The sequence below is a fragment of the Amphiura filiformis genome, chromosome 6 (assembly GCF_039555335.1).
Source record: "Amphiura filiformis chromosome 6, Afil_fr2py, whole genome shotgun sequence".
NCBI classification, from domain to species: Eukaryota; Metazoa; Echinodermata; class Ophiuroidea; order Amphilepidida; family Amphiuridae; genus Amphiura; species Amphiura filiformis.
This window is the reverse complement of record NC_092633.1, coordinates 1,238,808-1,262,253: the sequence shown is the minus strand read 5'-3', so window position 1 is coordinate 1,262,253 and position 23,446 is coordinate 1,238,808. Positions and strand designations below refer to the sequence as shown.

Sequence of the window (23,446 nt, the reverse complement as noted above, 5' to 3'; positions counted from 1 at the left end):
TTCGTTGAAGCGCATGGCTAGCACGCAGAGTATTCAACACGCGTGGGCCTATAATGACCGAATTGACAATGACCGTGAACTCCTTTCAGCGTTGATGTAGCCAGATCCAGGACTCATGAAGTTGGAATTTACTCTTCCCAGAAACCATTGCGCTGCCAATGACATTTTTATTTAGACATTCGGAACAAAAAACTTTATACTGTAAATGTTTTGGCACCGAAATGTTGATAGATATCGGGAGCTTAGGACAAGAACCAGTGGCGGCACCAAGAATTTTTTCGGGGTGGGTATGGGGAAGTGAATTTCAGGGGGGCAAAATCGTCAGATTGTGCGCAAAATTGCCGCAAAAAGTGGAAATGTAGGTAATTTTGATTGTTTTTCTCAAAAGTGGGGGGGGGGGGCAAGAAAAATATTGGGGGGGGGGGAATGCCCCCCTCGCCCCCCCCCCTGTAGCGCCGCCACTGGCAAGAAAGCCTTATCTGCAATAGCTGCCAGATGTCATATTTCAGATTGTGTACATTACAGTATACAGAAATTGTCAAAATGGCTACAGTCTGATCAGCTCGTAATAGGCGGGAATTATCAGGCTTTTACCACTACGCCGAAAGGAGACCCACGTTAAAAGTCCACATTGTGTGTGTGTTAAAGAAAGTAGAAAAGTATAAGACTTGAATTAATAATTTGTGATGCTTGTGGCGATATGTAACAAGAAAATTCTCAAAATAAAATATTTGATATTAATCCGCGATGTTATAAGGCCCGCCGATTACGAGGTGATCAAAGTATATGGTAGCTAATGCAGATAGGACCTTCTGGCTATAATAAACAAAATAAATTATGCTTTCCAACATACAGTCTATGTTTCGATATCTACACTCTCAGAACCAAAATTCTAAAAGGCCCTAACGAGACCTAAATGTAGGAAAAACATGTACACTTGATGAACATGATTAATGCCCTGCGTGCTATAGCCATAGGCTTCCACATAAAAGTCCAAGTTTTGAAATATTTTCTCAAAATATCAAGAGTTATCTTAAGAACTACTGAACCAATACTAGGCTTGTTTACACTCATTTTAATGCAGTTTTCATTACTTTAGGTTTTGTAGTATACTGTCCCATTACCCAGAGACGGAACCAAAACTGCGGATGATTTCCGGCTTGCCACAATGCATCATGGAAAATACAAAAAAAAATCTTTTTGGGTTTGTTCAACCTCAGAAGATGTATATCTTCTATGGTTCAACAAAGTAATGTCATTTCCGAGTCATCATGGTCATATTAGAACAAACAAGTTTGATTTTCCTTGAGAGTCGGAATACAAGTGACGTCATAATTTCCTAATTTTTCATGATGCCTAAATTCGCGGAAGCAAAATAATACCAATCCAAAATAATATAAATACGGAACTCTTTCTACATACATGTTTAGAAAGCTTCTGAACGTTGAGTTATCATGATTATAACCATCTGATGTTGTATTCCTGTCTGTCCAACTATATATATTATATATAATTTATTTTTTTGTATAACATTATCTTAATGCAATTATTATGGGTCCGCGCAATAATGTCTTTGTCGTATTCATGTTATGTGCAATATTGTCTACAATTGAAAGTAGACCATCTAAAAGTAAAACACCATCCCCAACAACTACTGACCAAAGACAACATCGACATGAGTATGATGATGTTAACCAAGTGAAGCAGTCTTCAGACAACGGGAATAGTCATGTTGGGAGACCGTACGGGAATGACATCATGATGCGAGGACGACCGAAAACAAAAGACATGGACAAAGCTATTGTAAGTATAAAATTAATTTTCAATCTTACCTCTATCAACAAAAGGGCCTGTTTCACGAAGCATGGCTAGTGTTCAGGCTTCCATAGGCTTCCTAAGCCATCTACCAGTTACAATAAATGGTCATCGTATCACCTAAGTCGTGTTCACACAGTCGGATTTAAGTCACTTAAATACCGGTAATAAGTCACTAATACCGGTTATAAGTCGCTTATTTCCGGTAATAACTCACTTATATCCGACTGTGTGAACACGTATCCCCAATGGTAGGGCTAGCCTGCAGGCTTAGGAAGCAAGACCACTATCCAAGCTTCAAGAAATGGGACTTAAATGTCTACTTTTAAGTATCCTTTTATTTAACGGATCCTTCCGTTTTTGTTTATTCACTTGTTTATAATGAAATAAATAAATTTGTCTTTGTTTGTTTATATCTGTAAGCTATTATTTTATTCTTGAAACCTTTTTATTTTGCATAAGCTGATATGGCTTGAAACTCACCCGAGATCCATCAATTATTTATTCTGGTGAAACATAGATTTCACACCATAATAGATGACCGATATATCACGGGGAAAGACTCGCTGAATACACGAAGAGAAAAAGCTGGAAACAAAATATAACTTCACAATAATCTTTAATTCTGCATCATCATATCAACAAAGTATCACAACAGATAGGCTATAGATTACGGTTTGAGTACGCTTGCGGTCTGTCTCCTTCTATAGCTGGCTATCGACTACACAAGATCGTAGGCGAGCGTGATTGATGAGAGAAAGACCGTTGAGCAATGTATTTAAGTAGCCTATCATTAATTGAAAAATATAAAGAAAATAGTGCCATAACAAAGCGAATGCATATACCAAACATACATGTATAGATATTTACCATGTCAGTAAATACCATGTCAGTGATACATTTTAAACTGTTCAGGTCCCGGGTTCAGGAGTTTGATATGAAGATATTTTATCGTCAACTCAAAGGTTTTAAATTTTTAAAAAAGGCACAATATATACACATGGGTGTCTTGAAAGCATGGACCCCTCAAACTGGGACCAAAACAAACAAAACATCGGGACCCTTAAACGTATTTAATTATTAGGAGATGGTTGATTAGGGTACTTTTTCGTTTTAGGAGTCCACGTTTTCAAGATTGCACTAGCATGACTAGGGTAATCTCGAAAACGGGGACCCCTTAAACGTGAGTAAAACGGGTATGGGGTCCCCGATTTCGAGACACCCGTTATATACTTGTATTTCAAATAGGTATCAAGGTCTTTATGTTACTGTTAAAGGATGTTATAATATAGGCTTATAATAGGTCATCAAGTTTGAGAATGTTTTAGAAAATCAGTGCAGTATATAGGTCTACTTTTATTTATTTATTTATTTCATTCTTATTTAACCTGGGTTAACCTTTCAATGCACTGGCATTGTTCTCCCAAGGTGCCCAGGTGGACATGCACTTTTGTGGACATGCCGGAATTGCAGCAAGTTTATTTCCCATCCACAATACAGTAAACTAAAAAATTAAGGCACCAGTTGTGTTCACCCCTGTATATCCGCAATAAAGACAAATATGTCCAAATTAAAACAAGCAGCCAATACCTGTACTCCTTAGCTCTGATTTAAGATCTTATTTGTTGAAATTGGTTGAGAATTAAAGAAACGGTAATCTAAAACATAATGAAGAAACGAAAACAAAAGTTGCACTTTTGTATTCTAATCAATGGAAGCACGACGCTAGTTCTCTTGTTCGCGAACGCTTTCTGTACAAATCAATAGGGCATGCAATTGAGCAAACTGCAACTTTTAAATTGGCACCTTCTTGGGTTTTTGGATCGTCGTGTCTTATTCGCTAAATACGCTGCGCTTAAACGCGAATAAAACATTTTCTGTGACGCGCTGCCGCTGTTTCCCTAAACATATAAATAAATACACACAAAAACAACATTCACATGGGATATGACGCCTTGTCGCAGCAGCTCTGGACTTAGTGTTGTGCTGAATTACGTGATACATGCTAAAAAAAACCTATCCTTAGGCCTGCGTACGGTACCGGACCAAAGATAAAATTAGGCTAGCTTAACCGACGAACTCGACATTGAGAAACGCGTTCTTAAACATGTTAAAAAACAAAACCGAACCTCGTTCTGTTGGGATCTGGAAAATCTACCGGTATGTCCTGGCTGTACTAATTCCAAGAAAAAACCTACTCTTAAGCCTACTTACCAGACCAAGAGAAAAATTAGATCAATTTACCAACAAACTCCAAATTAGGAAAAAGCATTCTTAAAAACAAAATCTAACCTTTTTCTCTTGAAATCTAGACAATTTACAGGTCTGTCCAGGGCGACCGCCAAGCGTAAAGTGAATCAAAAGTGATCACTTTCATCCTTCAATGAAACGCCTGAATAACCAATCGATCAATGCGATATTATTATACAATCGCTGAACAACTTTTGTTCAACAGCTGATAGCTCCGTAAGAAAATACATTTATTCGTTAAATGCGCTGCGCTTAAACGCGAATAAAACATTTTCATACGCGCTGCCGCTGTTTCCCTAAACATAATAAATACACACAAAAACAACATTCACATGGGATATGACGCCTTGTCGCAGCAGCTCCTCCCGTAAAGACCAAAGAACGGGCTTATCGAGAAAAGGGCTCAATTAACTATAAATATGCATAGGCCCTACGTTGAACCGTGAAACCGTTTAAGCAATTCTCTAAATGTTAAAGCAAATAGTGAAATCGCAACTGCTCTCATTCTAAAGAGAAAACTTCTACATGATCTGATACAAGACATTAATCCATGTAGGCCTAATCATGTATACGAGCTTGAAGAATATCTTCAACACAACCGTATCTTTGGCATATTGTGAACGCAAACACTTTGCTACTTCACAACCTGACTGGGCCGCCGCATAATCATATTCCTCCAGATCTTGAGCTATTACTATAGGAAAAAATCCTTCAAAATTCCAGCATGCAGCATGCAATAATGTATATAGCAACTAGCCTATAGCTTTCTAAATAGGCCTACACGTGTGTTCCTTTATATAACATTACTACCTCAGAAATATATTTATGCATGAGAACCCGCAAAAGCTTAATTGATCTGAAGAATTACATCCTTGCCTACTTAAAACCTTATTTGCTACTCTCTGCAATTGTGAAGAGCATCATTAAAAATCTGAATACCGCATCTCTTCAAAGCTTAAATTCCGCTGAAGAAACCTGCTAAAAGCAAAACGTCCGAAGGCATTATACGAATGCTATTCATCTCCATGAAATTTTTTGCCGGATGCTCTTTAGCAAACCAATATCCAAGCCAAAAACACTGCTTGGAATCTCATGGCTTATTAAAGCTTAGTATTAAAGATTTCAACATCATAATGCCAATTGCCGTATTTTAATGCGTAGAACACTGATGATTAGACCTATGTTCTCGAAGTGTTATTAGTATGACTCGGATGGCCGGAACGGTAACGACAAAAAAAGGAAAGACACGATCAGTCTACTCAAGAAATAATAAAAAAATTTCGAAATTCGCACAGGTGAAGTCATTGCGAATAGCTGCAACAGAATATGAAACCGAAATGGGGAACAGCTTAGTAGCGGATTTGTTGAGTAGTCATAGTTGAAATCACAGCGTGCATATTAATGCCCGAATGCCAGTATATACGTCTTTAAATATATATATTGATATCTGAATCGTTAGATTTCTGGCCGACAATCTTAAACCTCATGCTGCTATATCAATTTTGGATTGCACCTTGACTTGCTAATAATGTATAGGCCTATATATATATATAATATGACCGGCCTTCAGCTGATATTAGGCCTATTTATGATTATTTTCTCAACATTAGGCATCTTTGTGCGCTTACAAAACGATATTTTTATAACTTGTTTCTTTTTAAAGAAAAAACACAGAATGATCACTAATTATCAAATTCCTGAGTTAAGCTCTGGCTCCTCTTTGGAACACGTCTTTGATTAAAAACGCTTGCTATAACATAAGCAAATTTTAAATATTTCTGGCATTTACTTTGCTCTATCTACTCTCACTTGGAGTATAAATTTCATTATTCCTTATATATCGATTACGATAAGTATACATGCTATGTAGACGTCTCTTAGAAAACATCCCGAACCATAACTATTTCCATTTTGTAACGAATTTATAAAGACCGTTACACCGTGGTTCCTCTTAGGAACTCGTTCATGACCTTCGTAGCCAATAGACATAATTGCGCTTACCAATCAGTAACTCACGATTAAGCTTTGGTTCATCTCATGAACACATTCATGCCATTCGTAGCCAATGAACTCAATTATGCTGTCTGATCAGAAAATCATTACTCATGATTAAGCTCTATCTGGTTCCTCTTAGGAACTCATTCATTCATACCTCAGCAATGGAAATTCCTCTTTCCATTTAAGTACTCATTGCGCTCTGGTTCCTCTTAGGAACACACGTATTCAGGGCATTCTCAGCCAGTGGATGAAACTACCGTGTTCAGTCAGAATCTCATATTTACGCTCTATTTCCTCTTAGGCGATATATATATTATACTACGTGGCGTTCAGTGCCAGTTTTTGTAAGTCCAATGTACTTTCCATAACTCATAATTACGCTCTGGTTCCTCTTAGGAACACAATCATGGCGTGTACAGCCAATGGACTATTAATCCCGCTGTCCATTCAGGCTCTCATAATACCCTCTGCTCTGGTTCCTTTTGGGTCGCACTCATGGCATTTACAGCCAATATTCTGCCAATGAACTTTTAAATCCGCTTTTGAATCATGTTTTACCCTGTGTTTTAGCTTCATAGCATTTAAATTAAAATTAAAATTCAGTGGACATAATTACACTGTCCGCTAATCTCCCTGTTTCGTTGACAATTAACATTACCCTTGCATATTATCAAGTATGCCCGACCCATTTCTCTGGCTCCTCTTAAGACCTCAACTTGGTTACCATTATCAACGCTTCTCGTTCCATAATAACTAATTACCGAATTTTCCTAAAAAAATCATTATTTTACGCCAACTCCTTTCTGGAACTCAACTAACTTCAGAAAACCCAATGTTTCATTCATATTATATTAATATAGGCAGTCTCAAAAAGAGAACCATTACCGAATATACCTGGAAAGGCATACATGAACACCTTTTCAATAATTCTGATTTTGCGCTCGTGTTTCCTCTTAGAAACACATTCGTGATATTATATCCAGTGAAAACAGCCTCACTGTCCGTTCTGTCTTAATCCGAACTACTATATTATGTGCTATACTAAACGGAAACGGGCCACCGCGTAACTTCGCTTGAAAGAAAAAACTACCATTTCTCCCTTAACCAAGATTGCCCTTAACTTATGTATGACATTAATGAACGGGACCGCACTTAGCCCAAAGCACAGATATTAGGCCAATTACCTAAATCCTACATCTCGTTTATATCCATATGCAATCTCTTCGCGGGGAATGTAGAAAAACAAAGAAACATAATCTTAACAATCTCAACATTTTGAACTCTTCCCAGTGGAGAAGTAATCTATCCGGGGCTCCACCAAACTCGAGGAGCAATCCTTAAATTCTCCGGAACTTAACCAATGATGATAACTTAGATAAACGTACGGTCATTTATGCAGATATGAGATCCCAAACAAAAACCGTTAACATAAAGAAGCCTGATATTATATTCGCAATGCTATCAATTTTATCGAATCAATATAAAAAGAATGATACATAACTTATTGAGCTTAAAGATTCTCATTAAAACTCTCAATAACTGTTAATATTGAGACTTTATGCCAATGTGACAGAATTCTGATAACCAGACAAAACAAATTGCATATTTTGGAAGCTTATTCTAAAAATGACCACAACCTATTTCCAGTAACTGTAACTCAGTTATCTTTATTTATCTTTATGACATTATCTGATCGGGTCCGTAGATGTCATTATGTTTATGATAAAGCCTGAAGTCTTGCTGGCAAGACTAGACGACAACCCTGCTTGTAATCAATACTAATACATTGACCAAAAAATGAAAATGAATTGAATCAAGTAAACGATCTTAAAAGATTTGGCATTTCACGCACTTGCGCTTATTTTTTCTTTATACATTTTGAACCGACATCTGAATACTTATCGAAAGCTAAAATCTTGCTCTTTAGCTCGATCTCTGAAACATTAGAAATAAAACAAAACATTTTGGAATATAAAGGCAATCATAGCCAGATGACATTATTCCCTATCCAATCGGAAACTCATGATTGAGTTCCTCAATATGAAACAAAGAATATCAAAATTAATGACCTCTGAATGTTGGCACAATTCCTCTTTTAAACCTGTTTTACCAATCCTTCTGCTAACCAAAATCAGTTTGCTTAGATGTATCTTCTTAAAAACTGCATCTGCATGTAATTGCGGAATTATTGCTCTTAAACATGTTTTACTCAAACTCTGACACCACGAAATTGGAGTCCAAATCTTTAGGCAAAATCTGAATATCAACAACTCATCTCAACCACCATTTTATTATCAGGGGTTGATTATAACTGCGCTCAAACTGCACAAACCAAATATTTCTACCTCGTAACAACGAAAACCCCGGGACTTCCGACTGCTCCAGGGTGAGGTATTCTGTGATAAAATCTGATGGTTGCAATTACGCTATTTCCAAATTATTATTAATGTTATTATCAGTGATAACAAATCTAAAATCTACAAAAAACTGCAAAAAACGCTAATGTATATTTTGACTTCTACTTTGAAATGAATATCCTGTAATCATATTAATAATGTATAACACGGAATGCTGACAACAATGATGCCATATTTTGGCTTCAGGCAGCTATTGATACGCTCCTTCATTTCACCCGACATATACAGATATCGGTGCAATATTGCCATTAAGTTTGACTTCAGGCAGCTACTAATACGCTCCTGTAATGAACTCTCCATTCGGTTATCGGTGTATAAATGACATCCACGTCTTTGAATTATTAATCAAAATTCTGATCAGCGACGGAATTATTATAAGCTATGCATGCATAAAATTTACTAACCTGGCTAGTTCCTCGTACAAAAAAACTGTTCAACATGGAGAAAGAAAAACCGGAGAAAGGATAGAACTTGCCTCGCTGCTTACCGTCGCCATTGCATAGACGTATCATTGGTGAGCTTACCACAATTAATGGTCATCCCACCATTTACATGCGAAACCGCTTCAAAAACACGTGTCTGTCTGTCAGCGCCACTTGCGTTACTCTTCTCTTGAGCAATGCCAATATGCTGTAATTTCCAGCCAGCTAGAAGAATTCTGTTGATATAAACTCATCCAAAAGCGTGGAAACTGCTACCATAGTGAATTAGATTATGAAGTGGGCACATGCTATATAGAATACAACGGGCATGAACTATTTTTAGAACTAAGAAATCCGCGAAATCTAGATGCAAATCTAGATAAAAGCACAACAGGTCTGTCCAGGGCTACCGCCAAGCGTAAAGTGAATCAAAAGTGATCACTTTCATCCTTCAATGAAACGCCTGAATAACCAATCGATCAATACGATATTATTATACAATCGCTGAACAACTTTTGTTCAACACTGAGCTGATAGCTCCGTAAGAAAATACATTTTATTTCTTGAACAATTTCAACGAATGAGGTCTTAAACTCGAGCTAACAGATGCAGCTATTGGCTGCTGGTTCCAATTATGACATATCTGTCTTTGGTTAGGATATACACTGGTGAACGTAACTGGTACCTTAATTTTTTGGCTTACTGTATTATGAGGGGTACTCCTATGTCCCCTGATACGTATGTCCAGTTCAATATATCCCGTTTAGTATAGGCACGACCCCATGATATTTCAAGATTACATTTCTGGCAGGGAGGGAGGGAGGGGGTCGACCGAGAAACGAAACTAACTTCATTTATAATACGTCATTGATCTCTTGGTTTGTTCCCTAAAAGTGGTTATTTATATTGATATTTTTTTAATTCGTCTACGTTTCTTTCTGTTGTAGAAATATATGTATAAATACGGTTATATGCCAGTTCCAAATAATCCAGCATCAAAGATGCCAGAAATGACACCAGAAAACATAAAAGAGAACCTTAGAAAGATGCAAATGATGATGGGAGTCCCCACGACGGGAGAACTTGATTCAGTAACCATGGAGATGATAGACACGCCCAGATGTGGTGTTCACGATCCCGTAGATGCAATGATTGTTCCAAATGATCTCGATATAAGTGACGAAATCTTGCAGATGTCACCGCAAAAGTTTGTACATTTTGGTCAGAAATGGTCCCGGAATAATATCACCTACAGGTAAGTTATAATGACTTGTCGACAATCATCAAATCTCAAGATCCGACAAGTTGTCGACAACGCAACACATCAATAAAGTCAAAATATTAAGTTAGGAGACCACTTTATGCGTCGTTTATTTACATCAAAATACTACCATATATGGTACCTCATACGAGCGTATACACACCATCAGAATATTGGGATTGTAATGGAAAGATATACCACTTGCGAATGCAAAATAGACTGTTATTTCATGGTAAATAATGGCGATGTTAATCTTATCTATCGGTATTAATGACTAGTTTTGTGTCGACAATTGGTCCATGATTGTCGACAATCAGGACATATGTCAAAATGAACCAGTGCAATAGACAGTTTTATCCGCATACTGAAAATGCCAACAATGCAATTAAATGCCCATAAAGGTGACCATATTTGTATATATTTTGCAGGATCATGGTAAATGTGTTATTATGTAGGTAATAAAACTTATTATTCAGCAAACCTTGTGACGTATAGGCCTAAAAACTTAAGTAGGCATGTGGTTAGTTCTGGTTACCGGTCCTCACAATCATCACTGACAATGTTATTCCTTTACTTTGCTTTCAGGATATTGAACTTTCCATACATGTTAGACCGTGATGACGCCTACGCATCAATTCAACAAGCTTTCAAAGTTTGGAGTGACGTCAGACCATTAACTTTTACCGAACGTGTTGCCGGATATGCCGATATTTACCTCAATTTTGGGCGTTATGATCACGGAGATTATTATCCATTTGATGGTAGAGGAGGCACATTAGCGCATGCGTTTTTATCCCAAAGTGGCCAAGGGGATCTCGAAGGTGACGTGCACTTTGACGATGACGAATACTTCACTTACCAATCATACCAAGGTATGTGTCACGAAGGTGTCAGCAAGCCCGTAGCCAGGGAGGTGCGACGATCAAAAGTAAACAAAAAGTTCGAAAATTTAAGATTTTGCGAGCGTTGCGAGCTATAAAATTGGATTTTTTAAAGCTTTTTTGGTCAAAAAGGGCCAAATTTGGGGAAGAAACTCCATTTTCACAAAATTGCCCCTCCCCTTTGGAAAAAAATCCACCTTTTCAAAATCAGCACCCCTACAGAAAATCATGACTATGGGCCTGAGTATCAGTTCCTTTCAGGCATGTTACTTGCACAAAAAAGAAGACAAACCTTGTATTTCGATGGAAAATAGGGGTTCTGGATTAAAAACAACAACAACAACAACAACAACAACAACAACAAAATTTGATTCATCAGTGAGAAACCTGCCTTATCAGCCAAAAAGTATGTTTATTAAACTTGACTTTTAGAAAAACTATGTTTCTCATTCGAGAATACCAAGTTACGAAAAACAAACAAAAACAAAAACAGCAATAACAGCAATATCCATGATAACACTCTTGAAACAACGTGGTCAAAATGTTGACCATTTTACGGGGCCACGTTTATTTGTCTGCTATTCGTTGTTACGAAATCAACCACATTGAGGGTCATTTCCTGTTTGTATGCAAATATTAAAAATGACAAAAATAGTCATTTTAAAATGACCCTTAGTATGCCGAATTTTGACCCCGTAGTTTTAAGTGTGAACAACTTAAACTGGAAGTTGTGTGTTGAGACCCGTCAGAAGTGAAATGTTAAAAACAAAAAGTATTATTGTTTTTTCATCTAAATGCAATACCGTAAAACCCCGTCTACAAGCATATAGAGTGCCTCTGATGAAAACTACATTAATCCAGGTGTCATTATGGAGTTTGAGCAAATAAATTACGGATCCAAGCATATACAAACAAGTATTATTTTAAGACCAATCTATTGTATTGGTATATTTACGCTTACTTCGAATTAATTTAGCTTTCATAAAAAACACTATATATGCTTGTAGACGGGGTTTTACGGTAGTCTCTCGTTTGATCTTATTTCCACACAGGGACTAATCTTTTCTATGTGGCTGCACACGAGATTGGCCATGCAATTGGACTACATCATTCCCTCAACTCAATGGCCCTGATGGCGCCCTTCATCAATCCATATGATCCCGAATTCACCCTTCATCCGGATGACATCGCTGGTATTCAGGACCTGTATGGTACGTTTTTCGTTTTACATTGTGTGAACATTTAACCCCATGAGAACTACCTGCCGATTGGCCAAAATGAATATTGTGTCCAATTTTGAAAATTAAGATCATCTGCAAATGCAAGTTTGACCATAAATAGTTTAAAGCCCAGACATAATTGGCAATTGAAATGAGCATTTCAAGTTATCAACCAATCAGAAATGCTGTTAGATTACCAATAGTGTCCAGAGGGTAAAAATAAAGAGCCTTGGAGAAATCAATGACAGTTTAATTATTACATCCATAATCAGAATTTGATAAACCAGTCGTTTTTGAATCGACAAGACCTTGTTTTAAAGTTTGTTTCGAGACAATCGTTGTCAATTATTGACAAAAACTATAATTATTACCATTTGATAAATACAATACATTATTGCAGGTATAGCATCAGCCACGGATAGACCTACTCCTGATGTCACATCAACCGTTACGCAATCGAGCACCACAGCTCATGTCACTACATCACCCCCACCTATGGAAACGTCGTCCCTCACAGAAGACAAAATAACAACAATCACATCATCATCTTCAGAAGCAACTGAGGCAGAATCTTCCCCAGAAGGCTCGGGTGATCCGTCCAGTTCTTATCCGTTTCACTCGTCATCTTTGTCAGCATCTTCAGTCGCGGATTACCCTTCATCAGAGTTCTATGAACGATGTCCACCTTACCATACATATTTTACGGATGGTAATTATACCAATATTGGTACTGAGACCACAAATTCAAATTGTAAGTTTACCTTCGATGCAGTAGCTTCATATCGTGGAGAAATATTTGCATTTAAGGTGAGGAAGATGTTACTGTGCAATGGCTAATCCATTTAAACTCCACACTCCCCCTGTGGAAGATTGTGAAAATATCTTCCACATGGGAGTCCGAATTTCAAATGGAATCAGAACTTAATCAACTGTATTCGAAACTCGTTATTTCCTCTCAGACTCAGAGGGTGTATGAAATTCAAAAGGAGCTGGATCAAAGAGTTGCCTAATGTGTTCATTCCATTTGAAATCCACACAACCCCTGAGGAAGATATGTCCAAAATCGTCCACAGGGGTAGTGTGGATTTTGAATGGAATAGCATCATATCTACCCAATTAGCCTATATATCACCTCATGTAATAATTCAATAATTAACTAATTTTGGTATATTGTGGGATAGGCTTTTACAACGGGAATTCATAACAATTAGTGGGTTTTTATCAGGTTCGCCGTCGGACAAGTTTAGAACTATCAAGCTTTCGTCAGGAGTAGCTCTGACTTCTTCAGGACAAAGTACCTAAGAATGAAACATGTAGGCCGCGCGCCCTTTGCCCTGATGGCTCTGAAAAGAAATTAAGAAACTAAAATTAGCAGATAGGCGAGGTCTGCTTGTTTTCTGTAAACAAAGGGCAGTCTTCAGTGAACGGCTCTTTTCAGAGCCTTCAGTAGGCAAGGGCGGTCTACATGTCTCATTCTTTGGTACTTTGTCCTGAAGAAGTCAGAGCTACTACTGACGAAAGCTTGGCAGTTCTAAACTTGTCCGACGGCATACCCGATAATAACCCGCTAATTGTAATTTTGGTATGTTATTCCTTCCGGCACAATCAACTGCTATTGTCTGAAAATTAATTTTCTTTTGAACATTTTTCTTTTGTATTATTATAATTATTTGTTTCTTTGCCTGCAGGATAATCGTTACTGGCGTATCACCAGGGACTCGGGTCTTATTTCTCCCTTGAATGGAGACGACGCGACGTATTTCTTCGAATCGTTTCCAAATAATATCGATGCCGCATATGAGCAGTACTTATCATCTAAACTTTTCGTTTTTAAAGGTACGTTCTCTATTTAAAAGATGAATGTGTACTCTCAGAAATGAAAAGTATTGCAACTTATAATATAAAGCATTCATATTTGGAATGGAAATTAGTCAAAATATATAAATACAAACACAGATTTAGTGTAAAGATCTATTGGATTTATTTCTGATATTATTGACCAAATAGGGCTTTTTGGACTAAAAGGCCCTTTATAAAACCAACAATGATACGAAGTCATTTTTGCCCTTATCTGTATTGGTAAATAATTAAAAAAATAAAGCCAATATCTAAGTAAATTTTTTTACTGGAATGGAGCGTATAGATTACAAAAAAAGTCCGAGGAAGAAATCTCTTTCTACATCCCATCCCTGCTCCCCCCTCCCAAAACTATCGCGGTGTGGCCAATGTAATTGTTCCATTACTCGTTGACTGCCGATAAAACGCCCAATAAAGACTTAGTCACCGGACCGCGCCGGCCAGTTAAAGTACATGCCCTATCACACCACTCCACACCATACATAAATTCTCCCAGTCACATTTCCCAAATATGAAATTAAAAAAAGTCAAATTTTAATTTACTTCTTTTAATAAAGTTTGGCAGAGGCGGGGTTCGAACTCACGGCGCAACGCTTAGTACTCTATGAGCCTAGCGCCTTAGACCACTCGGCTACTTGTCTTGTTGTTATTCATCTGAAACTTATTTAAAAATATAATCGCAACTTCAACATAGGCCTACCACGTGACAAGCAAAGGCAGAAAACGTATTATATTTTGGAATTTTATCTGCTTAAAACATTAATGTGTATTATAATAGAGCTACCATTATTTATATTGTTGAATTCTCAAGCGCATAGAGACAATTAATACGAGCGTCCTATGATACATACACAATACATAAAATCGATTTTGATCTTCGGCATTACTCGGTGACCTCCGATAAAACGCCCAATAACGCCGGTCAGTTAAAAAAAAAATGCTTAAGTACATGCCGTATTGAGATAAGCAATCCTTTTGTGATATGTCCATTCATCCATATAATAATAGCAATCAGATTTTTGGATGGATGTTTTACACAGTGATTGGAGAAGAAGCTATATAAATAATCAAAAGTACATGTCTACAAATTGACAAGGACAACTCCTTTTGTCAAAATTGTTTTCACCTATTGCTCAGTATGTTAATTAATCCGATTAATTACGTAATTTCGCCAGCGTATGATATATCAGTACTAATATGTAGGCCCAAGGTGGTTAGATATAGAAAGAAGAGGAAATAGATTACGTATCGCATATTGGTCCTTTGTGCCTATTAGAGTTTCCGCCAAGGAGAGGAAGAAAAAAGGAAGGGGGGAGGAGAGAGAGGGAGAGGGAGACCGATGGAGTCACAGGGGGCTCTAAATTACATAGGGTAGATCGGGGGGATAAATGCCACAATATTTTGCCGGGGGGATGGTCAATATAATCACCCCCCAATATTGACGCCTGTGTATTGGTTTGTGTCGAAATTAACCTCATATTTGGCCATTTTATAGCCACAAAATGCCATTTTAGCGCTTTGCGCGAATTTATTCCACTTTTGTCCCATATTTCACCAGTTTAGTTTCAATAGGCCTATGCTAAAATTTTCGCGCGCATTTGTACCATAAGGTTCACTGTACTGGGTACTTTTAAAAAATCCTAACCTAACCTAAAACATAACTTTAACCCTTAGATTGGTGACCTCTAATTCGACCCCCAAAATGACCTTCCAAAAATTTGTCTCTAAATGTTGACTGTACCCACCAAGTTTCATGCCCATATGACAGTTTTTAGTAATTTGACCTCAGATGACCCCAGGGTGACATTGGATGACCCCAAAATGACCTAAACTTATAACTCTAAATGTTGACTGTACCTACCAAGTTTCATGCCCATATATGAGTTTTTACTAATTTGACCTCAGATGACCCGTGGTGACCTTGGATGACCCTAAAATGACCTTCAAAAAATGTTGCTTTAAATGTTGACTGTACCTACCAAGTTTCATGCCCATACGACACTTTTTAGTCATTTGACCTCAAATGACCCCTGGGAGGGGACCCCGTGGTCAGATGACTTAACGAACATAGACATCTTCTTGCCAGGACAGAACTACACCCACCCACAGAGTTTGAGCCCCGTAGGACCTAGTTTCATGCCCATATAACAGTTTTTAGTCATTTGACCTCAAATGACCCCTGGGAGGGGGGGCCCCGTGGTCGGATGACTTAACGAACATAGACATCTTCTTGCCAGTACAGAACTACACCCACCCACCGAGTTTGAGCCCCGTAGGACCTAGTTTCATGCCCATAAGACAGTTTTTAGTCATTTGACCTCAAATGACCCCTGGGAGGGAGCCCCGGGGTCGGACGACTTAACGAACATAAACATCTTCTTGTCAGGACAGAACTACACCCACCCACCGAGTTTGAGTCCTGTACGATCTAGTTTCATGCCCATATGACAGTTTTTTTAGTCATTTGACCTCAAATGACCCCTGGGAGGGGGGGGCCGGGGTCGGATGACTTAACGAACATAAACTTCTTCTTGCCAGGACAGAACTACACCCACCCACCGAGTTTGAGCCTCGTACGACCTAGTTTCATGCCCATATGACAGTTTTTAGTCATTTGACCTCAAATGACCCTGGGAGGGGGTCCTGGGGTCGGATGACTTAACGAACATAAACTTCTTCTTGCCAGGACAGAGCTACACCCACCCACCGAGTTTGAGCCCCGTACGACCTACGACGGCCTCGCATTAGCAGTCACAGACAAAACCTAAATCTACAGAATTAGAGTCACGCGGTAGCATGACCAGCAAGTTTTTAAAAAAACGACTGATAAAGAAGAATAAGAAGATGCACCGCGGGACTATATTTACACGAAACAAAACGCTATTGTTCTAAGATATTTTTCGCTGGGTACAAAATATATCTAAAACCATGCTAAATCGTTTTTACTATCCAAAGTGTAATATTTTAATAACTCATTAATTCAAAAAGTTACACCAATCATACAGTCAATCCGATTGTTTGATAATAAATAAACATTCTTGCTCTATTTCACGCGGTATTTCATAGCCAAAATTAGTGGAAAATCATAGCTAATCATACTGATATCCACAATCTTTCGTCACTGCTACAGCCATACATGGCTGTCACTGTCGCACTACCTTTTGAGATTCACTTTCAAATATACCCTAGTATATTCCTGGATACCCTACATACAAATTCTGGATCCCATTCGCCAAAAAATCAAGTTTATCGCAATTCTTTATTCTTTCCGGACCACAGCATACATTCATATTAATAAATACTCCACTTTCACACGTCGTTATATCGGGTCGTCCCCGTGGCGAAGCGGTTAAGGTCCTGGACGTCTAATCCATTTATGAATTTTTGCTCAAGTTCGAAACTTCCCACCACTTTTTTTTTCTTATTGTTTTATTAACCAATTTATTGTCATAAATCAAGAATAACACAATCTCGAACATCCATTGCTATTATGATATTATTTTTTTCATCAAACAAACATGTTTGATTTTTATTCTCATTTAGGCCTAGGCCTACTTTCACCATCCAGATGCTTTCACCATGCCTGACTATCATGACATCTTCGTCATTTAAAACACATTTATCATTGGCTCTGTTCACAGTTCAATCTGAAATTATATTTGCAATAAATATTATAAATTGTGACAAATTAAAATCACAAACCGCGAAAGATCGCCAACAACTGCCGCTGAATATTGATATCCAACTAGATTTCACTGCAGGGCTGTAAAGAACCACAAACCGCGACATTTGGATATCCAACTAGATAGCCAGCAGGGCTACAAAGAATCACACACCACGAAATATGGATATCCAACAGGCTTAAACTATAAATTAGCTCCCGATAGAGGGCAGGGCCTGAAAAGGGAAATTAAAATCACAAACCGCGAAAGATCGCTGACAACCGCCGCTTAATAGGGATATCCAACTAGATTGCCCCGCAGGGCTACAAAGAACCACAAACCGCGAAATTTGCACATCCAACAAGATTGCCCGCAGGCTTATCGATTATAAAGAACCACAAACCGCAAACCGCGAAAGATCGCCAACAACTGCCGTTAAATTTGGATATCCAACTAGATTGCCTCGCAGGGCTATAAAGAACCACAAACCGCGAAATTTGGATATCCAACAAGCTTAAACTATAAATTAACTGCCGATAGAGGGCTTGATAAGGGAAATTAAAATCACAAACCGCGAAAGATCGCCGACAACCTCCGCTTAATAGGGATATCCAACTAGATTGCCCCGCAGGGCTACAAAGAACCAAAAACCGCGAAATATGGATATCCAACAAATTAAGACCACAAACCGCGATAAAATGAAATGAAATGAAATGAAGAGCCACAAACCGCGAAATTTGGATATGCAACTAGATTGCCCCACAGGGCTACAAAGAACCACAAACCACGAAATATGGATATCCAACAAACTTAAACTATAAATTAGCTCCCGATAGAGGGCAGGCTTGATAAGGGAAATTAAAACCACAAACCACGAAAGATCGCAGATAACCGCCGCTTACTAGGCATATCCAACTAGGTTGGCCTGCAGGGCTACAAAAAACCACAAACCGCGAAATTTGGATATCCAACTAGATTGCCCACAGGCCTATAGATTATAAAGAACCACAAACCGCGAAATATGGATATCCAACAAATTAAGACCACAAACCGCGATAAAATGAAATGAAATGAAATGAAGAGCCACAAACCGCGAAATTTGTATTTGCAACTAGATTGCCCCACAGGGCTACAAAGAACCACAAACCACGAAATATGGATATCCAACAAGCTTAAACTATGAATTAGCTCCCGATAGATGGCAGTGCTTGATAAGGGAAATTAAAACCACAAACCACGAAAGATCGCAGATAACCGCCGCTTAATAGGCATATCCAACTAGGTTGGCCCGCAGGGCTACAAAGAACCACAAACCGCGAAATTTGGATATCCAACTAGATTGCCCCGCAGGGCTATAAAGAACCACAAACATTCAAACACGATTATCTTGCCCAGTCGGGGCATTTAGACGCTTCCGTAGTATAGGCTTAAATATATGCGCATTTACCAGTTCCAACTTGGAAGTAAATCCGTATCTCTGTGGCATTGTCAACATTGGGTGTGTGTTGTTCATATTTACATTTTCTGTACATATTTACGTTGCCTTGAATAATTAAAGTATATTAAAATATATATTGATCATTGTGTACGCCTCAGTCACGCGTGACGAGCAAGTTTTAAAAATAAACGACTGATAAAGTTTTATGGAGCACTTTGTAACCTGATGACTTTCCAAGCTTGGAGCTGCTTGGTTACATTCATAAAAAGAAAAGAAATCTACCAAAAAACGTTGACAACGTAAAGAAATCAGCAAGTTTAAAAAACCCACCTCGGCTCACTTTTTGAAACTTGGTCCCATTTTGAATACCAACAGCAAATCAGTGTTTTATTTTATTTCAACATAATACAGCGTTTCCTACAAGATTACAAGCCTACTACACTTCTGGAAATGTTTTAAATTTATATAAATATGATGAAATTTAAATCAATACCTTTTACAAATGGGACCAAGTTTCAAAAAGTGAGCCGAGGTGGGTTTTTTAAACTTGCTGATTTCTTTACGTTGTCAACGTTTTTTGGTAGATATATCCATTACTCGTCGATACTCGAAAGAGCTCAAAATAAATACGGTAACTTAGAAAATTTTCTTGATGTCCTTTAACATGTTTTCATAGTTAACCATCGTTAGCCATGGAAATCTATCATGAGAACTGACCGGTGACTAAGTCCGATTTATTGGGACGTTTATCGGCAGTCAACGAGTAATGATTTGTAACCCATCAGTTCTCTGGTCAAAAGTAATGCGGATTTTTAGGATTGTCACTGTCGAATGGCCCTACAGTAGTAACCCGGTCGCTGACTCTGGTGCTTTTGATCTTTTTTACACAGGATCCAATTACTACGTTTACAATGGTATTTTTTTGGAGAGTGGTCCGCATCCAATAAGCCTTCTGGACCCTTCCTTACCAAGTGACGTTGACGCTGTCCTGACATGGGGCGAGTGGCACAAAACCTATTTCTTCAAAGATGACTTGGTATGGAGATTCGACGAGAGATATCACCGAGTTGACGATGGTTGGCCTTGGCTGATAAAGGAGATATGGACTGGGGTCCCACATTATCTCACATCGGCTTTTAGATGGGGTGGTGAGTGTTTCCCATTTTCTTAAGGCATACACAACGTAAGTTTCTCAAGGAAGTTTATTTAGCGGGTTCGCCGTCGGACAAAATTACTAATTGCTACTTCCGTCGTAAAAAGACTATATACCCATTTTAATAGTATTGTTATCATGATTTGTCAAAATTATCTAAGGTAACGCTAAACGGTTATTGGTGGTTATTACCGGTTTTAGTAACGCAGGTGGTGTCGACTGCAGACGACAAGTTTCAAATGTTTTTAAAAATTCAAAAATTTCATAATTATAAATATGCATAACCATATTCATGATATTTGGAATCACCATGAGAAATGCATTAAAATGAGTACAAACAAGCCTAGTATTGGTTCAGTACAGTAGTTCTTGAGATAGCTCTTGATATTTTGAAAAAAAACCCTCAATGAGTTGACTTTATGTTAAAGCCTATGGCTAGCAAGCAGAGCATTAAAAGCGTCGGCATAAAGGCTCACTCAACCCAAGGTATGTTAAAGTATTCTTCCTAGAAGTGATGATGTAACAGGATTAATTACCATAGCAATAGACGAATACAATTTTTGAATATTTGAATATATCGCCCTGTACTAGTAGCAGGTTGCACTCATCACGTATGTACGTCTGCAATCATTGATTGAATAAAATACCGCTCTTTTCAGAGATACTAATCATTCTATACAATTACGATCCAGGTCATTATCCCTGTTCTTTGACATCTGTGGTTCAATGCATAGGTACCGCGTGAACGTTGTAGCGTTTTTACGTTTTAGAAAATCCCCCAAAACGTTTTCTTAATGTTTTCACAAAATGTTTTTTGAATGTTATTAAAATGTGTTATCCTTTTTTCTGTAAAACGTTTTGTGTTTGCTGGGAAGTTAACCAAGAAACAAAAGGTGTATACTATAATAGTTTAGCCTATTTCTGACTTCATGCTTGTTTGTTTGTTTGCTCCAGGTTACACCAACTTTCTTCAGGGGAATCAGCTCTATGCATATGACGATTATTGTTATTATGTGGACCCACGAAACAACCCAAAATCTTTTTCTCTGGAATTCATCAATGACGATTGTCCGAAGCTGTGATGAAGATTCTAACATCATAAAACGCGTCTCATTCAATGAACTAAACTGCTGCACAACGTCACCATCCTTATATCTTCGTGTCAGAAATTGCCATGATAGTACTAGTTGTTCAACAGCATGGCATGGCGATTTTGTTCCGCTGTGATTTAATAGTTTTACTATAATATAACTCCAGGCAAAGTATAACACACCACCTGTACGAACACCACCTGTACTATATATATAGCCTGTCTAAATAAAAAATGGTGTAAGTGAAAAGCGCCCTCTTTGGCAATTAGACAATACCGTTGTGACATGATGCTTACATGAACGTCAAGGGCGTAGTATTAGCTCTCAAATACCGTTTGTTCTGTTCAATTTGCTTAGTTAACAATGGAGGGTAAAATCACATTTTGTGCCACTTTTACGAGAGTAGAGGGCTATACATGTAAATCAATGATAGAATCAAGTTTATCAAGAGTTCCTTCGTAAAATCAAAAGAATGTTTTTACTGTTTTTACTGTTTTATCATGATACAGGTATAATGATTCTCTTTTCCCACTTAAAACAGATTAAAAGATAAATAAATATTTCACATTCTGCTGTATAATTAAATACATGTGCATGTCAATGATTTTATCATGGTAAATACTGTTCTCTTTGGCACTAAAGACATGTTAAAAGACAAACAAAATATTGCACACTTAGAGGTTAATGAACGCGTATTACTTGTTGAGCATGTTGAGAGAGAAATTAGACAAAATAATGCACGCGCGCTGAATTGTTGATGCGTCTAATGCATGCACGAGCCCCGAAGGGAGTGCATTAGACGCATCAAGATTAGGCACTCTACCACGACGGGATTTCTGGGGACTTTTGATATATACCAGTCCCTTGCCTTTGTTGATAAACTTAATATTGAGGTCAACTCATCTATAGAATTACGATCCATGTTCTTTATTATCTATGGTTCAATGCAGAGGAACCGCGTGAACGTTGTAGTGCAGGGCGATATATTCAAAATTGTATTAATCTCATGATGCAGTCATGTCTACAGTAGAATTCATCTCGACCTTTGCAGGACTTAAACCCCATTAAAAGCTATTAAACCAAGATAACACTCATTGAAGCAGCTCAACTGATTAAATCAGATCTTCTCTGGTTGTGCACAAGTGTCTGTTTTACATGTGCGACATCGCAATAAAGCTGGTATTATAGCTTCAGTTGGGTAACCGATTATAAAGGAAACGAAAGGAAACAATGGTATGTGTACCTTTGTTCACGAAATGAGACAATGACCTGCTTTTTGTTAACCAGCATTCTTCAAAATGAGCAACATAATGATTGTTGACTTAACACGGTTTGGAAATAATTTCTTCATATTTTTGGTGTTATCTGTCGTTTACATATCCTTCCTAAAACACAAAAGTGCGCCCTCTCCAAACATCTAAATTAGCTAAATTTAGGACATGTTACAAAACTATATTTTCTAGAACCTATTTAGAATAGTTTAAATGTAGCTTGTACCGTTTTTTTTTTTTTTTTCCTTCAGAACGGAGCGGTCCGTTACCAATATAGCTCAATATTTTCGGTCAAATCTCCATTCAATTAACACGGGGGAGTTGGCTAGCTATGAGCTAGCTATGCTTTGCCCTCACTCATATTCTACGAAAGTGCGACCCCTTCTGAACATCTAACCTAGCTGTAATTGTAGGTCATGTTAGAGAAATATATTTGCTAGAAGTTTGGAGAATAGTTATAATATTGGCCGGTTATTTTTCACACAGTGATGTTAACTAGGCAATGCCCATATACCTATAACCAGGAAAGTTGAAAAAGAAGGAGGAAGAACGGAATTATATCCTTGAGATAATCCCGTAGGTTATCCTGTCGCACCTATTCATAGTCCTTTATTCTCAAGTAGTTACACATCTACTTGAAAGTAGCCTTTGATGTGATGTGCCTTGCCGACTACGGTTGATTAATTTTCACTCCAGAATTGAAACCATAT

General features: G+C 37.9%; 1 protein-coding gene across 1 annotated transcript; it reads left to right on the top strand.

The window, feature by feature from the left end:
* Nucleotides 1–1,443: 1,443 nt before the first annotated feature.
* On the top strand, nucleotides 1,444–22,030 carry LOC140154798 (stromelysin-1-like). The gene is made up of 8 exons (XM_072177377.1): nucleotides 1,444–1,803; nucleotides 9,850–10,157; nucleotides 10,749–11,035; nucleotides 12,097–12,255; nucleotides 12,665–13,071; nucleotides 13,953–14,100; nucleotides 20,112–20,369; nucleotides 21,329–22,030. The coding sequence occupies exons 1-8, from the start codon at nucleotides 1,552–1,554 to the stop codon at nucleotides 21,454–21,456; spliced, it is 1,947 nt and encodes a 648-aa protein (XP_072033478.1). The 5' UTR covers nucleotides 1,444–1,551; the 3' UTR covers nucleotides 21,457–22,030.
* Nucleotides 22,031–23,446: the final 1,416 nt, after the last annotated feature.

What these genes read in the sequence shown, in the direction of transcription:
- LOC140154798 (XM_072177377.1), top strand. Translation starts at nt 1,552, where the DNA reads ATGGGTCCGCGCAATAATGTCTTTGTCGTATTCATGTTATGTGCAATA. An exon ending in AAGACATGGACAAAGCTATT is followed by an intron (nt 1,804 to 9,849) that starts GTAAGTATAAAA and finishes TTTCTGTTGTAG; the next exon opens with AAATATATGTATAAATACGG. An exon ending in CACTTACCAATCATACCAAG is followed by an intron (nt 11,036 to 12,096) that starts GTATGTGTCACG and finishes ATTTCCACACAG; the next exon opens with GGACTAATCTTTTCTATGTG.